The sequence below is a fragment of the Buteo buteo genome, chromosome 22 (genome assembly GCF_964188355.1).
Source record: "Buteo buteo chromosome 22, bButBut1.hap1.1, whole genome shotgun sequence".
Classification (NCBI taxonomy): domain Eukaryota; kingdom Metazoa; phylum Chordata; class Aves; order Accipitriformes; family Accipitridae; genus Buteo; species Buteo buteo.
Window position 1 is genome coordinate 1,348,864 of NC_134192.1, and position 14,145 is coordinate 1,363,008.

The following is a 14,145-nucleotide window of genomic DNA, read 5'->3' on the forward strand; positions in this document are numbered from 1 at the left end:
TTAGCTGCGGTCAAATTTCACATTGACTCTTTCCCTTTTTGCAAGAAAGAGGCAATCAGGATTTTCCGAGAAGTCTCTTTTGAAAAACCTCCATCTCTAGTTGTGTTCACATAGCTGCTACCTTGCAGACAAATGCAGTTATCTGCAAAGATGGCAAGACAGTGTGCCCTAAAATCCAAGACAGTCAACACACTACTCCAGGATTAGGTAAATACCTGTTGTCATCTGGTGTAAACCTGCATGAACCAGACACAGTTGGACTCCTCCTCTGCTGGCCTTCCTCTTCTTCTATCTCAATTCTTTCAAAAGGCAAAAAGAGAGACAAATATCACATTGTTTCCTATTCTCCACTGCTAGCTAATCCAAGCAGTTTATTCTTGTTTTCCCTTAAGCTATGTTTCCTCTCTGTTTCCCCTAGAGGCAGATTCTTCCTGCTCCTCATGCTCCTTGTGCTCTGCTACTGGTGAGCATCTCAACTGGCTGAATGAAGTGAGATCTTCAGCCCAAATCAGTGGCATTTTGCTGTCACAGTCACTTTACGAATAGCATTAGCTGAATGCTTAAATTCCAGAGAGCGCCCTAGGTATCATTTCCCTATCACACCGACTGCTTTAGAAGTTAAATGCCTGAAGCCTGAAAACTATTCACCCTGCTGGTTGGAGCCAGCCTTCCCTGGAAGACAAAAGGCAGGGAATGAGTCTCTCCTTGTTTCAGGTTGCCCATAACCCAAAGCATCATCAGTGCTGTATTCTCAGTGCTTATAACACCGTGGTCTCTCAAAAGCCAGCGTGATTCAACCCAGAGCATCTGTTTTAAGGGAAGTGTCCCTCCTCTGCTTTGAAACACCTGGGGATCTCCTACCCCAGCATTTAACAGTAGTCCTAGTACAGTACACAGACGCACAACTTCAGCAGTACTTCCAGAGGATCAGTGACCTACCTCTTGGCAAACAAGGGTGGAAATTCTTGTGTTGGACTGCTGTAAAGGAAGCATAAAGGCAACAGTTAGAAGTCTGGAGGTAAAGACGCACCTTGGGCAGGGGCAGCACCCACAGAGTCTCTGACCCACAATTGACCCATATGGTGCAAGGCATCAAGGGGGCATGTAACACCATTTGGGCAGAGCTGACAGTGACCAGGTGTTTTAAACCTGTGCAAATTACAGAGCAGAGGAAATAAAAATAGGAAGAGCAGCTAGTTATAACACGTGAAGTAATGAAGCTTCCCCAAAGGGCCTTTTTAATTTTACACTTTCCTGATGGCTGTTTTTCTTCCTGCATACAAACCTGCCTCCCTCCATACCACACGATACTCTGTGCACCAGGGGAACCAGCAGCCAGTGCAAACACCCTTAACATTCTTACAAATCTTATCCAAGCACTTCTCTGATTTTGGGGACAGCTGAGTGCTGCTGGTGCATCCCCTCCCTGCTTCCTCCCACACTAGCAACATACACATGCCTCATTGTGTCACCCTGAGTTATGTCAAGAGGAAAAGGATTTACAGTGAAAGCGAGCTGCAAAAAAGTCACTAACATGGCTCCTGGAAGATCAGAGACCTTGGAAATATGCTTTTTTTCCCCTCCCAGGAAAGAGATGGACAACAAAGCCTTGAACACCAGTAGCTCCCACACATCATTCACATTCCTGTTACACATCCACACATTACTGTTAGGTTCTTTTTCCCCACAGAACTATTTTGAAGCTGAAACTAAGACCAGGATCTTGTAAATCTAGCTATTGTTCAAACACGATGTAAAGGCAAACTCTGTGGCAAAAAGCTGATCCATATTGGATGCAGTTTATATTTGTTCTGGTTTCCCCTTGCATGCAACAAAACTGGAGAAAGCAGTATTAAGAACTGAGTCTGAAAATTGAAGTCTTGATTGTGGGCCTCAGGGAACTGGGGACTATCATGGTTTTTCTCTTCCTGAAATTTCATCCCTCTCAGTAAGGAAGACTTCCCAAGACTCTTGGAGGATTTCCTCAGTTCTGCAGAAACCTGCAGATATCCTTGGCACTTCTAGAGAGATGGCAGCTATGCCTTCTCCACTCATTGGAAAGGTACCATCACCTTCAGAGAGTCTTGGGTCAGGCCACCATCCCTGTGAGACCACCTTCAACAGCCTCTTCCCTGTCTCCTGCCCCACACTTGCAGGCTGAAGACTCACCCGTTGCTTTTCTTGGCCGCCGAGAGGACGTAAGCACGTTCCCTGCTGGCAGTGCGTCTGAGGACACTGTTGGCTGCCTCTGTCCTGAAAGGGAGGGAAGGGGTCACATTCTGCTCATGCTGTTAGTGGCTGCTGGCTGTAGCCTTGAGGAGGCAAAAGGTGAACAAGCTGGTGGAGGCTTGTGCTAACCCTGACAGCTCCCGTGCTCTGGGGAGCAGAAATCCAGACAGAACTAAGAGGAGTAACAATGGCTTATCTTTTTCTTTAGTATCATTCATGCTGGGACACAGCACTTTCACATGGATGTGAAGTGTCAGGGAAAAAAAAAACCAAACCAACAACAAAAATACCAAGCAAACTTCCTCTTCCAGGAGGGCAGAGGGAGTTCCCCTTTTCAAGACCTGGACTGTTGCAATATTGCATACCGCAGGACAAAAAAAATGGGATGCAGGCTTTGTGGCTGACATGCTACATGGACTGCACATGTCTATACAGACATCAGTACCACCAGATGTACCAAGGGAGAAGTGCAAATCTCTGGAAGGATTTTTACTGGTTCGTCCCCAGTGGGCAAATTACCAAGTTTTCATTTGTAAAAGTCTTGTATCTGAGGAAAAGTACCTTCAGAAACTCAACTGAAAGCAACAAGGACGCTGGCTGCATCAGATGCAGACCTACCACACAGACAAAACACATTCTAGTCCTGGTATGGACAATGAGAGACCAGTCTGGATCTGGACTTAGATGCAAGCCCCCAAGTGGTCCAGACTCAAAGGCGCACATGTAGGCTGTGGGAGGTGGGCTTCTCCCTTTACTGCCAGCCTATTTGTACGTCTCTATCTTTTCACACAGACGCTACACAGCTGATGGATTCCACAACCCATTTCCAGCTGCCAAATTAATTGGGGTATGCTGTCAGGTTGAATCATGTCAGGCTTTTAATTATATTTTGTTGGGAGTGCAGTCGCCTGTGGGCATAGATACGCTCTGTGTAGAAATATCTGCTTATTATTATTTTATTGCAATCAGCCCTAATGGCTCAGCTGTAATCATCATCGAACTGACCCTCTTGGTAATGAACAGTTAAACTGAAGTAAGTCCACTTGTCACTGCCCCTGCAAGAAAAAGGTGGTTACCTGGAGGGCATACCTCTTTTTATGTTCATCTGGAGTAAAAGGCGCATCCTCCTCATCCAAGTCCACTGATTTTTGTCTGACATTATACGGAGCTCTGAAATAGAAAGGGAAGGGGGGAGCCAGGGTAAGGGAACTGCCTCTGTATACTGTTGCAGAGGTGGCAGAAGCAAAACCTAAGGTAAATCCAAGGGCAGGGCATGTGGAAATGGGTTCAGACCCCAGAAGTGTTGCACACAAGTGTGGAAGACATTTGTATTTTTCATGTGCATTGGGGTGCGCATGTCCCCATAGGATTTTGTTTTCTTAGTATAGGGGTTTAAGCCTAGAGGCTGGTTCATAATAAATGCTCAGCTGCATTTCAGATTAGAGCCACAGTCTTTGACATGAATAGCTGTGTCAGAAATGTCAGCAGTGCTGTTCTGCCACAAGGCCCCTCCTTTCTCCTGGTTTCAGAAAGGCTAGCAACACTGCAAAACAAGTCCCCAGGCTGCATCCTCCAGTTTCTGCCTTAATTACTACCAGGTGATAAAATACACTCCATACAAAGGCCATTACCAGTTCAAGGCAGGCCTTATGGCCCACACAGACCTGGAGGTAGCACCAGGAACTGCTTCAGTTTCTAGTGAAAGCTCTGCAGTGCTCAGCTGATGAAGCCATGCCTGGCCAGGCATCCACATGCAGGTGGCTTCATCACTGAGGCTCAGGTGCTGCTGAGCCTGTGCACAGACAGAAAGTGCTGCTCCCCTTTGCACACTCACAGTTTCTTGTAATCCTCAGTGGTCATCCTGTAGCCAGAGGAAGAACGGCACAGGCTGCGTCCCTTTGCGGCAGTGCTGCAGACGACACAAATCACATCTGTTAACATGACCCTCCTGAGCTCTCAACCTTTGCCACCCTCTTCCCTAGGTGAGCTCATGCTCCCCATGATGGGGGAAAACAGGCTGATCCCAAAGATCCACTCTCTGAATTCAGGGAATGCTATTTAATTGAAGGGCAGCATTTGCCCTCTTTTCACAGCCTTGGACTAGGATTTGAGGTCTACTTTGCTTCCCCAGGGCCACTGAGAGTTGTCAGAGCTGGTATGGGCATACCCTTCTGTGGCATGGTGCCACCCCGTCCCAGGATCAGCCAGTGAGAAGGAATAATACACCTCGTGGCATCATCCTTCTCTCCAGATGAATCAAAACGGGCAAAAATTGGGTTTCAAAAGGTTTCACTTGAGGTGCAACAAAGCATCTGCTTAGATCAGAGCCATGCTTAGATCTTACTTACTAGAATTAAATGCAAGCGCCTCTCACAAGACAGGTTTAAAAAAAAACAAACCTAAAACAAACCACAGCTTTGCAAGGATTCCTTGTGATTTGTCCCCCCACTCAAAACTCTTTGACAAATTAAACGCAAACCCATGAGTACTTTCACAGCCAACAGCCATCCTATGCTCTGGTGAGGAAAATATGGAGTTTGATGCCTTGTCTTTTTCCCATGTCTGCTGAGTGGAGCTGTTAAATAAACAGCCACATCTTCCAGCATTTAGTAGGGATTTAGTAGAGCTCAGTGGAAGCCCACAAGCACTGGCCAAAGTAAGAGGATGACTAGAAATATGTACAATATTTGAAAGCTCATTTTCATGAAGAAGATGACACACACGTACCTTTTTTGTGCTTCATTAGAAGATGAAGAATCTGGCACAGAAGACGTCTTATCGATGGTTCTTGTGAACACCCCTCTGGGGAGAAAAGAGACATGTTAAATCTTTTGCAGGACAGAGTTTGGAACTAAAATTAAGAGACTTGCAGCCACTCTTTGGCCTAACAGTGTCTGTGTGTCCTGTTGGGAGGAAGGTGCTGGTTCAGGACACCAAGAATTAGAAGGTGCTTCCTTGGCAGAGTCACCCTGAGAAAAGTCCTATCTTCCTACTCCCTGGCCTTAGACAACACAGTAAAATCAGCTCGCACACAGGATTGGGTATGGTACCACAGGGCTTGCCAACCTGTTCAGGATTATGGTGGCATCAGAGTCTCAGCCCATGTGTCAGAGCACACAAGCCCCATCACTGGTGCTGTGCTGATCACAAGGATGGTGGAACATTTTCATAGCACAATAACCCGTCCATGTTTGATCATTGTATCATACAGAGGAGATCTGATTTTCTGTTACCACCACCATTAAGCTACCTGTTAAACAAAATACTCAGGACTATGTTTTCACCAAGCTACTCCCTGAGCATTGTAATGTTCCTAACTAATAGGAGGACCCAAGAGATAGTAATATTTTTCATGCTTGTTGCTCCTGATCTAGTTCTCCTTCCCCTACAGCCCAAATATATGCTGCTCTATACCAACCTGATGAGGTAACCGGACTGAGGCTTGGAGGGAGAAGACCTGTGCAAAGAACAGATATTAGTGAATTAAGAAACATGGGGAAAAACAACAGCAGCGGCATGTGGCTGTCAAGCCAAAAATCTAGCTAAATGGGCCTTGAGTGATACCTGAGCTGCTGCACGAAAATTAACCTTGGAAGGATTCTTTAAAAATGAATAATCATCAGAACAAGCTCTATAAAAGATTTTTATAAGAAAAGTGAATTTTAGAGCTAGCCAATTAAAATTAGCGATACTGACAGTGTTTTCTGGCTCAGAATTAAGTCCCCAAATTGATGGCACAGGGAGGGGGGAAATTAGATGTAGTATAGATCCTGGCTGTTTTATCACAGGAAAATATCATCTTCACACTTAACTTCTTTGAGAGTCCATTCTCAGGAAGGGAATGTGGCATAGCTCCCCCGAAGGGAAAGGAAAGGGATACCATCAGGTGGGGATCTGGCCCTTGCACCAGGGCAGGAGGAAGTATCCCTGGAACCTGCTTCAAGCTGTCTTGGAGACATCTTCCTGAGAGCAAGGTGGGGACCAGGATGGGCCTCAAGGACCTAGTTCCCATCAAATGAGCTTAGACAGGCTCCCTTCACCCCTGCCCAGATACCACCTTCTCTTTTCCTGTCGGTCCAGGTGCCCTTAGGATCACAAGTTAATTCAGTAAGAAAGCTCAGCAGGTCTCTGGTCTAACCTCCTCCTCCAAGCAGGGTCAGCAATCAGGACAGAGCTTAGCAGGAAGGCAGGTTTACACTGCCCATCACCATGTGCTTGAGGTGGCTGCCAAGCTCAAATTTATCCAGTTGCCTTCACAGATACAGAAATGCAAACACTGCAGGCTTAGCCTAGCTCTGGAGTTCTCCAGATGGGATGAGCTGGAGGACAATGAGTGCTGAGGACAGCCCCAAGTTCTTGTTTCTGCAGTGTCCTCAGAGCAGGCACTGGCAGGGTGTAGCCCATCTCAGCCCCACTGCCTAGCTGTTCTCTGAGCACTGAGCTTTGAATGAGAGCTGCAAGGAAGCTGAGAAGTTGTCCAGCTCAGCGTATGAATGCCTGTCCTCACCTTGAAGTATAAACAGATCCTGAGTGTCCTGGACTCCCTGTCACTCACCTTCTGTCAACTTCAGGCCCTCCCACATTTGTGTGAAGATGCCCCTTCAGATGCCACATTTCCAATGTCACAAACATCCCTGGTTTTACTTATCCTGTGCCTCATAAAGCACTATGCTGCAGAGGGAGGCAGAAAGAGGTAGGGCGCAGCAGGAAAACCATTCTGTCTAATTGCAACAAGAAGTGACAAGAGCTGGCACAGAAAAACGGAGAAGCAGGAGGAAACTGCTCACAGGAGAGGGCAATGCTCTCCCAGCAATGGCACTGCAGCTAGCAAAGAGCTCTCGCATACGACTAAGCCCTTTCCAACAGTTTTATATTTTAGGACAGTAGTCCTACAAGATCCTGGGTCCCTGAAGAGCCCTCATGCTTTGGTCCTGAAGCAAATTCAGCTCCCACACAGGGCTTCGCTGTCTCTGAGGAGCCTCCAGGCTTAGAGCGTACAGTTGTTGCACCAGCACAGGAGCTGATGTGCACCAGTAATCTTGTGGAATCATAGGCTTGAAGGTATCCATTCATCTGCATTAAAGACATCAATCATCCATTTGTCCATCTGGACTTTACAGGAGATAAGCCATGCTCTCTACAAGGTGACAGTTTATAAGACATTATACTGAATGATGCAGGCTCTCCTCAAGGACTGTATTTTTCAACACAATCGCAGCAATGAGCAGGCACGAGGGTGTGAAGAAAGAGCGCACATTTGCCAGTGAAAGCATGCACCGACCCCATGAGATAACACAGAAAGGAAGCAACAGGATCAGTCCCCAAAATTACCTGTCGCTCTGGGGAGCAATAGGTGTTGAGGCTGGGGATCCCCCACTGGCCCGTCCAGACCTGAGTAAAGAGAAAACACAATGACATAATTAACTTCTGATCTTGCTGAGCTGCCTGGCTGAACATGGCAATGATGTTTTTGGAGAGAGTTGTTAAGAGAAGGGCTTGGGTTTGTTTCTAATTAAAAAGAAGCTGGTGCAGATTGCGGTGTTCCCTGGTACAAGGGTGGCTGTGTGACAGTCCTAGAGCTGCAGGGGGAGATGCAGACCTGGCTGTTTTATCACTTAAACTCCCTCCCATTAAGTTCTGCCCCTTTGTTTTTCACTCTGGAGATGGTGAAACACAATCTGGCTTCAAAAAACTTCGGAGTTCTCCTAAGATTTCAAATCCACCTGGGCTGCTGGATTCCTAGCTCCCAGGAAAGGCCATTCGTCAGCGCTTCTTCCCAGCCTGTATTTATCAAAAATAAAGAGGAGTACTGCTTCCCTTTGGCAGTGTCGTTTCCTGGCATCATGGGGACCCTAAAACATGCTAGCAACACAGGCTAAAGAACAGAGTACTCATGGGAGGTTGAAAGAAAGGGAAGGGAGAAGAGAAGCGTTCCTCAGTGGCCACACTTACAGCGGGCTGCTCTTCTTTTCATCCTCAGAGTCCGAGTTATGGTGGTGGATCCAGCTCTTATCTCCTTTCAGGGTGGTACGAACCTTCATCTGCTTAATGATCCTCCTGCGGTCTTCATCCGTGGGTGGAATGACACGTCCTAGAAGAGGCAGAGGGAAAGGAAGGAGAAAGAAGAAGGGTTGCTGAGAAAGGGCAAGAATTCACAGTGTCAGCAGGTGAGCCAGGGTAAATCCCAGAGAGCAGGGAGCACAGGTTTCCTTTCAGTCAGAGATTCAAACACTGAATGAGTCTTTTGCCACTTCTGATGAAAGATGGAAACAAGCTGTCATCCAAACTTCAGGATCAATTTACCCTGATGCATCACCTCCTCTATAGAGATTCATACGGTTTTTTCTCTCCTTTAAGAGGACTGTTTAACATTAATGAGTCATTTTCTCTCAGGAAGACCAAAGACATTCAGTAGGTGGTCTAATCATATATTTACAAAGCAGTGAGTTTCCTCTGGCATTTCCCATCACATCAGCTCTACCATAAGGCTTTTTTGGTTTGTGGGAGAGGATGATACATCTGGAGCATGAAGCTGAGCCAAGAGTTTGGTGTTAGAGGTAAGCCATAAAATGCAAACACCCAGCTGTCAGCTTTCTCTGGTGGCCTGTCAGAGTTGAAGGAGACACGTCCTTTGGTTCTCATTTCCACATTTCCATTACAAAGTTCAGTTTAAAAAAACATACTCTCAAACCATATCTCCCTAATGGTGTGGTTCTGGCCCAGATCTGGAAATGTTCTGTCCTGTGTGGTCTCTCTTTTGCTGTCCAGCAGCAACTCTGCCACCATCCTCATTCTGCTCCTTGTCTCTGTTCAGGCATTGAACCACAACTACATTCTCTAGTTGAGAAAGTCAGCAATGGCAATTCAAACATAAAATTAAAATGTAGGAAATTGCAGAATGTCATGGATTAGGAGTTAAGTCCTCCCAGTAGGAAAAAGATTGGGTGAAAAAAGCACAGGTTAATGGGGAGGAGTATTAAAGCCAAAAATATTGGGAGTAGGAAGGGAAGGAGATGGGAGGCTGGGGAAGGGGGAACAGTATCTCACAAGGGAAGAAAATGTGCAGGTGACTGATGTGAAGGGCTTCAGTCATCCTTGAGTGCCAAAGTCCTGCTGGATCAAATTGATTGCAGCTGGATATTATTAAAAAAAAAAAAAAAAAAGGCATTTTAACTGGGAAATTCCCCATCCAGCATTTTCGTCTGATGGAAATAGCTGTTTTCCCATGGGGAAATTGTAAGATGAAGACCAGATAGGGAAATCTCCTCTTCTATGTATTTCTGACTATCTTCCATCTTTTGCCATTTTGGAAATGACTGGTAAAGGCTGAAAACCTCAAGCCAGCTCTCCTTGTCACACTTGGGCCAATACAGCTCAGGGGTTCAGAGACACCAACAAGTTATTGCAGCTTTACAACTTCTTATCATCCAAGCCAAGAAAACTGCCTGCCTGCACACTCTCAGCCTGTGGCAAACATGAAATAATTCAATTTAGCTACCAGGAAAGGAGGGTCAGCTAAGTCTCTATATCCTGTGCTCATGATGGGCTAGAAGGCTGCCCAGGAACAGTTATCACTGAGCAACTGACATGCAGTAAATTGATTAATCTCTGACACACAGTCATGTGCTTCAAGTATATGTTATGTAGTAGGGGTAGGATTTTTACATTTTTTTTAAACAACTGGTCACATTGGATCATCTCTAAGGAAAACACAGCTATAGCAATGAAGAGGATGTCCTTCCTCACATGGAATTAGCAGTAGCAGTTAAAAGGCATAGTTATGCAGGGCCACATATATGTTGGGGTGCAGTTTAGGGACCAGCAGTAACACTCTTCATGGGGAGCACCTGGAAAGGGAAGGGCTGCTTTTCTTAGCACTGAAACTGAAAATTAAATCTATTGCCTAATGGAAATGCATAAGGCATTTCCACTCTTCTCCATATTACTGTTTCTTTCAGGTTACCTATGGATTTGGAAGCATCATCCCATCTATTCACATGTAAAGGTCTTGTGAACATCTGTTGCTTAAAAATTACATCTCAGAGTCTGCCACAGAATTCTACAGCTTGGGCATGTTCCTGGGACAACTCCAAGCAACTTCTAGCCCCAGTACAATTTTTTCACACTCCTTGGACAATATGACATTATTAGGAGTTTATTAATAATAAAGGCAGTCTTCTCATTACTGTATGGATATTGCACATTGCACAAGGGTGGTCTCCAGCCCACAGATTTTTGGTTTGTATCTCTAGAAGAGGCAAGGGCATGTGGGTAGACAGAGATACAGGGAAGCCATCCTGGTCAGCTGCTGCACTGGCTGCTAATTGCTGCTGTATTTTCAGTAGACATTTCAAAGACAGAATTTTAAGGAGGGTCTTGAAAAGACATTAATATGATAGTTTATTAGTCTTTTGCTCATCTCAAAACCTCAGCCAGGCTATAAGCTCTCCAGCTCCCTATATCTTCACGGATACTGAAATTATAGCCAAATGCACGTAATTTTGGAGCTGCAGGTTGAAGCAGGTCCCAGATGAGGAAGAGGTGTCCTCTACCCTTGGACCCACTGCACTGGGGGAGTTGAGCAGAGACGTTAGAGCAGATACAACTGAGCTAAGAAGGCAAAGGAAAGCCATAAGAGTGGACACACCCCCAACAGCTTGAGATGGGGAAAGGAATTACCTTTACTGACACCCAGGGACATCATGATTCTCAGAAGCTTCCTTCCCCTTCAGTTACTGTTTGAAGACAACAAACTCCTGGAAGAAATTAAAAAGGGGGAAAGCAGAATAGTAGTTCTGATATAAAAAACTTTGAAGTTATGTGGAATGGAGAGTACCACAATAGTGTCACAGCCACAGAGCCTGGAGGATGAGGAGACTGTGGCATATATACCAGCGTTGTGATTTCTCCCCATGCCATGTACCTTCAGCATCAAGGATAGTAAAAATCAAATGGGTGTGCTCTCCACACCAGTAACTCTTCAGATTGGCCATGTCATATGCATCCTTCCAGGTCTGGGAGGAAAGTGCTGGAGGAGACCTTGGCAAAAGTGCCCAGAGCCACTGAGGTGAGACAGACCTTCTGCAGTCTATAGAACTCAGAGCAGCTCGGGCTGCTTGGGTGAACCTTGGTATTTTTGTCAAGTGGGAGTATAACATAAGGGCTCTTGACAGACTTCAGTTGGCAGAGGTATCTGTTATTCCCCCAACATGCAGCAGAGAACGTCTTACTGCCTGTCTCAGAAGCAAGAGTTAGTTCTTGCTTCTGATGGCAGCTGGGCCCCTCCTTCAAATGACCGCAGTAAAGCGGCAAGAAGAAAATGCTGGATGTACAACCTTGGAGATGCTCTGAGATTAGGAATTTGCAGACCACTGATTGTTTAGTGCTGTAGTTGAATCAAAAACAACCACAAACTAAAAGTCAGGGAAAAAAAATGGTTGTTTCAGATTCTGTCAAGACAATTACTTTTTTTAATTTGTGAACAAATGAAAGCAAGCAAAACGCCTCAAAACGGACCCACTGTTTTGAGATTAGTATAACCCAAGTTAATTCAGCACCTGATTACATGTTTATAACAAATGTTTCTTTTCTTTTTTCACTCCCTAAAGTTTTTCATGTAAGCTGTGGGATGAGCGCTTGTTTCAGAGGAGAAAATCAAGGGCAACTTCCAGCTTTTACAGCCCTCCATTCTTTCCTTGCCAAAACTATCTGCTGAACCTGGATTCTTAAGTGACTATGCCATGCATTAATAAAAATGCCCAACCCTATTCAGGAGTCTGTGAATCTAAAATTAGGTTGTTATTATCTGCTGGTGGGCTTGTCCCTGCAATATTGCTGCAAAGCCACACGCCCATAAGGAATGCTGAGCGCTGATCTCATAGCATTGCTTCTTGGCAAAGTCTACTGTTTGGCTTGTCTCAGCTGAAGATCTACCTACTGCACATCCAGTCCTCATCCTGTTTGCACTAAGATCATGAACAAGCTCTCTGCTATTACCCTAAGGCTCCCTCTCCCTTTTGCAAACACTCCCAAACATTAATTCAGCTTTCACCATGAGCAGACAGCCCACCTCTTTTCTTATCCTTCCTAGATCCCCCTTCCCACGCAAATTCAATTGACCCTGCTATTTAGAAAGAAATGAAAACTGTAGCATTGTCCTAGATGTCCACAAAGAGACTCTAAATACTTCGGTATCTTTGTACTAAAGGTGGGAGACATGGCTGCAGTCTGCAGGAACACAGCTGACAGACCTGCAATCCTACAACTTTGGGTTAAAAAGAAATCACAGCATCTTGGACCTGCACATAGAGAAGCCATGTGGCGTCATTACCTACACACAGTATCTGAGCAAGGCAGATTCAGACCACAGCTACCTTGCTGACTACAATTCAGAGGTGCATTTAGTACTCTCTTCTACTTATTAAACTCTTTCCTATTCCAGGACAAAATAAAGGTGAAGCAAATGGAGGATGAGAAATGGTGGAAACTAACTATGCCAAGAGTTTGATATGGCCCTGATCCAGGGCATATCAGGGGCAGAAGTAGGTATAGGCTACATGTTGTCTTATAATGGAGGTATTTGGAAGCTGGAGAGCTGTTACCTATCTAGCAGTGTAACTGAGAGGTGATTAGCCCCCCAGCACAGGCCTGTTCGAGAAATAAGGAGAGTTTTAGGAGCACGTAGAAAAGATTGTCAGGAAGGTCTGGAGCGAGGGCTGGAGCTCACAGAGGTGCAGGACTGAACTCCGCTCCCAGTCACGCAGCGCAACTCTGCCTGGCACGTACCACAGGCATCACGTGCCAGCTCTGCGAGAAATGACATCTCCTATTGCTTAAACAGAAACTTTGCTTCTTACTCACACAATTCCCCTAACAAATACACCCAAAAAGAAGGGAAGCCGCAAAGGGTGGCACTCGGCATGCATATAAAAATGTGCCAGAAACTATACATTGGCCAAGCCTTTTCCTCTGGCCTTGCCCTCCCTCTTCCCAGCTCACATCATCCTGGGAGGGACCGCAGAAAACACTGTTGTATTCTACTGATATTTCTAGCTTGATAAAAAGGCGTTGGAACGTGCCAGTGCTGCTCGCTGGGCTTGGCTTTGGGGGACTGGCAGATGTTTTCTGCCAGCCTGCTTTTTCCAGCTATAAATCATGCAATGGCAGCAGCAGTCCGTCTGGTCCAGGTCAGGCCCGCTGCAGCGCTGGATGGTATATACCTGCACAGTGGGACCAACTGGGATGTCTACTACTCAACTGGCAGAAACCACTGGGGGTTAGAGCTGGCGGTCCTCCTGCCCCACACCATAACAAAGGAGTCCAGAATGAAGCTTTCAGCACATCTGTGACAAGTGTAGAGGGGTGCAAAGATCATTTTGTGAGAGCTGGAGAGGAGTCAGTTCTTTGCTTCCTTGTAACGTCATTTTCTCTTTTTCATTAATGGAGGCTATCAAGTGGCTATTTTTACCTTTCAGCTGAGGATCAAGGCAATACAGCCAAAACAAGATCATCAGAAGCTGAGTGGGTTCAGCAAGAAAAGAGCAATTCAAGTACCCTATTTCTTGCCCATATTTTTTAAACACCTGCTGTAGGCTCCTGTTGGACATAGGATACTGGGCTTGGTAAAGTTTTGGGCTGATCTTATGTGTGCTTAGTGCCTGCTCAGTGACTAGAACACTAAAAGACAAATCAACCCAGGTTATACCATGAATTTTGCAGTTAGACTAACTCAGCAATTCTCAGATGAGAAAAAAAAGCAGCTCATTTTCTTGTTTTAATGCTAGCTGGCAGTGGTACCTGGCAGATAAACTGACATCTACAGATACCAAGATAGTAGCTGTGATGAAGAAACAAGACCAAGAGAGATACATGGGACCCACTAACCCAAACCAAAGAAAGACAGATTGGCAAATTACT

General features: G+C 45.6%; 1 protein-coding gene across 7 annotated transcripts in view; it reads right to left on the reverse strand.

Moving 5' to 3' along the window:
• The window catches only part of ZNF185 (zinc finger protein 185 with LIM domain), a 35,927-nt gene extending 24,939 nt beyond the window's left edge, over positions 1 to 10,988 (reverse strand). For all 7 annotated transcript variants that reach the window (XM_075054200.1, XM_075054198.1, XM_075054195.1 and 4 more), the window contains exons 1-10: positions 10,909 to 10,988; positions 8,182 to 8,320; positions 7,561 to 7,620; positions 5,648 to 5,686; positions 4,957 to 5,031; positions 4,064 to 4,138; positions 3,319 to 3,399; positions 2,170 to 2,253; positions 940 to 978; positions 216 to 299 (exon numbers count right to left, since the gene is read on the reverse strand). In XM_075054200.1, coding sequence (XP_074910301.1) covers positions 216 to 299; positions 940 to 978; positions 2,170 to 2,253; positions 3,319 to 3,399; positions 4,064 to 4,138; positions 4,957 to 5,031; positions 5,648 to 5,686; positions 7,561 to 7,620; positions 8,182 to 8,320; positions 10,909 to 10,933 — 701 coding nt within the window. In that variant the 5' untranslated portion in view covers positions 10,934 to 10,988. The remainder of the gene's footprint in view (positions 1 to 215; positions 300 to 939; positions 979 to 2,169; positions 2,254 to 3,318; positions 3,400 to 4,063; positions 4,139 to 4,956; positions 5,032 to 5,647; positions 5,687 to 7,560; positions 7,621 to 8,181; positions 8,321 to 10,908) is intronic.
• Between the last annotated feature and the right edge of the window lie 3,157 nt (positions 10,989 to 14,145).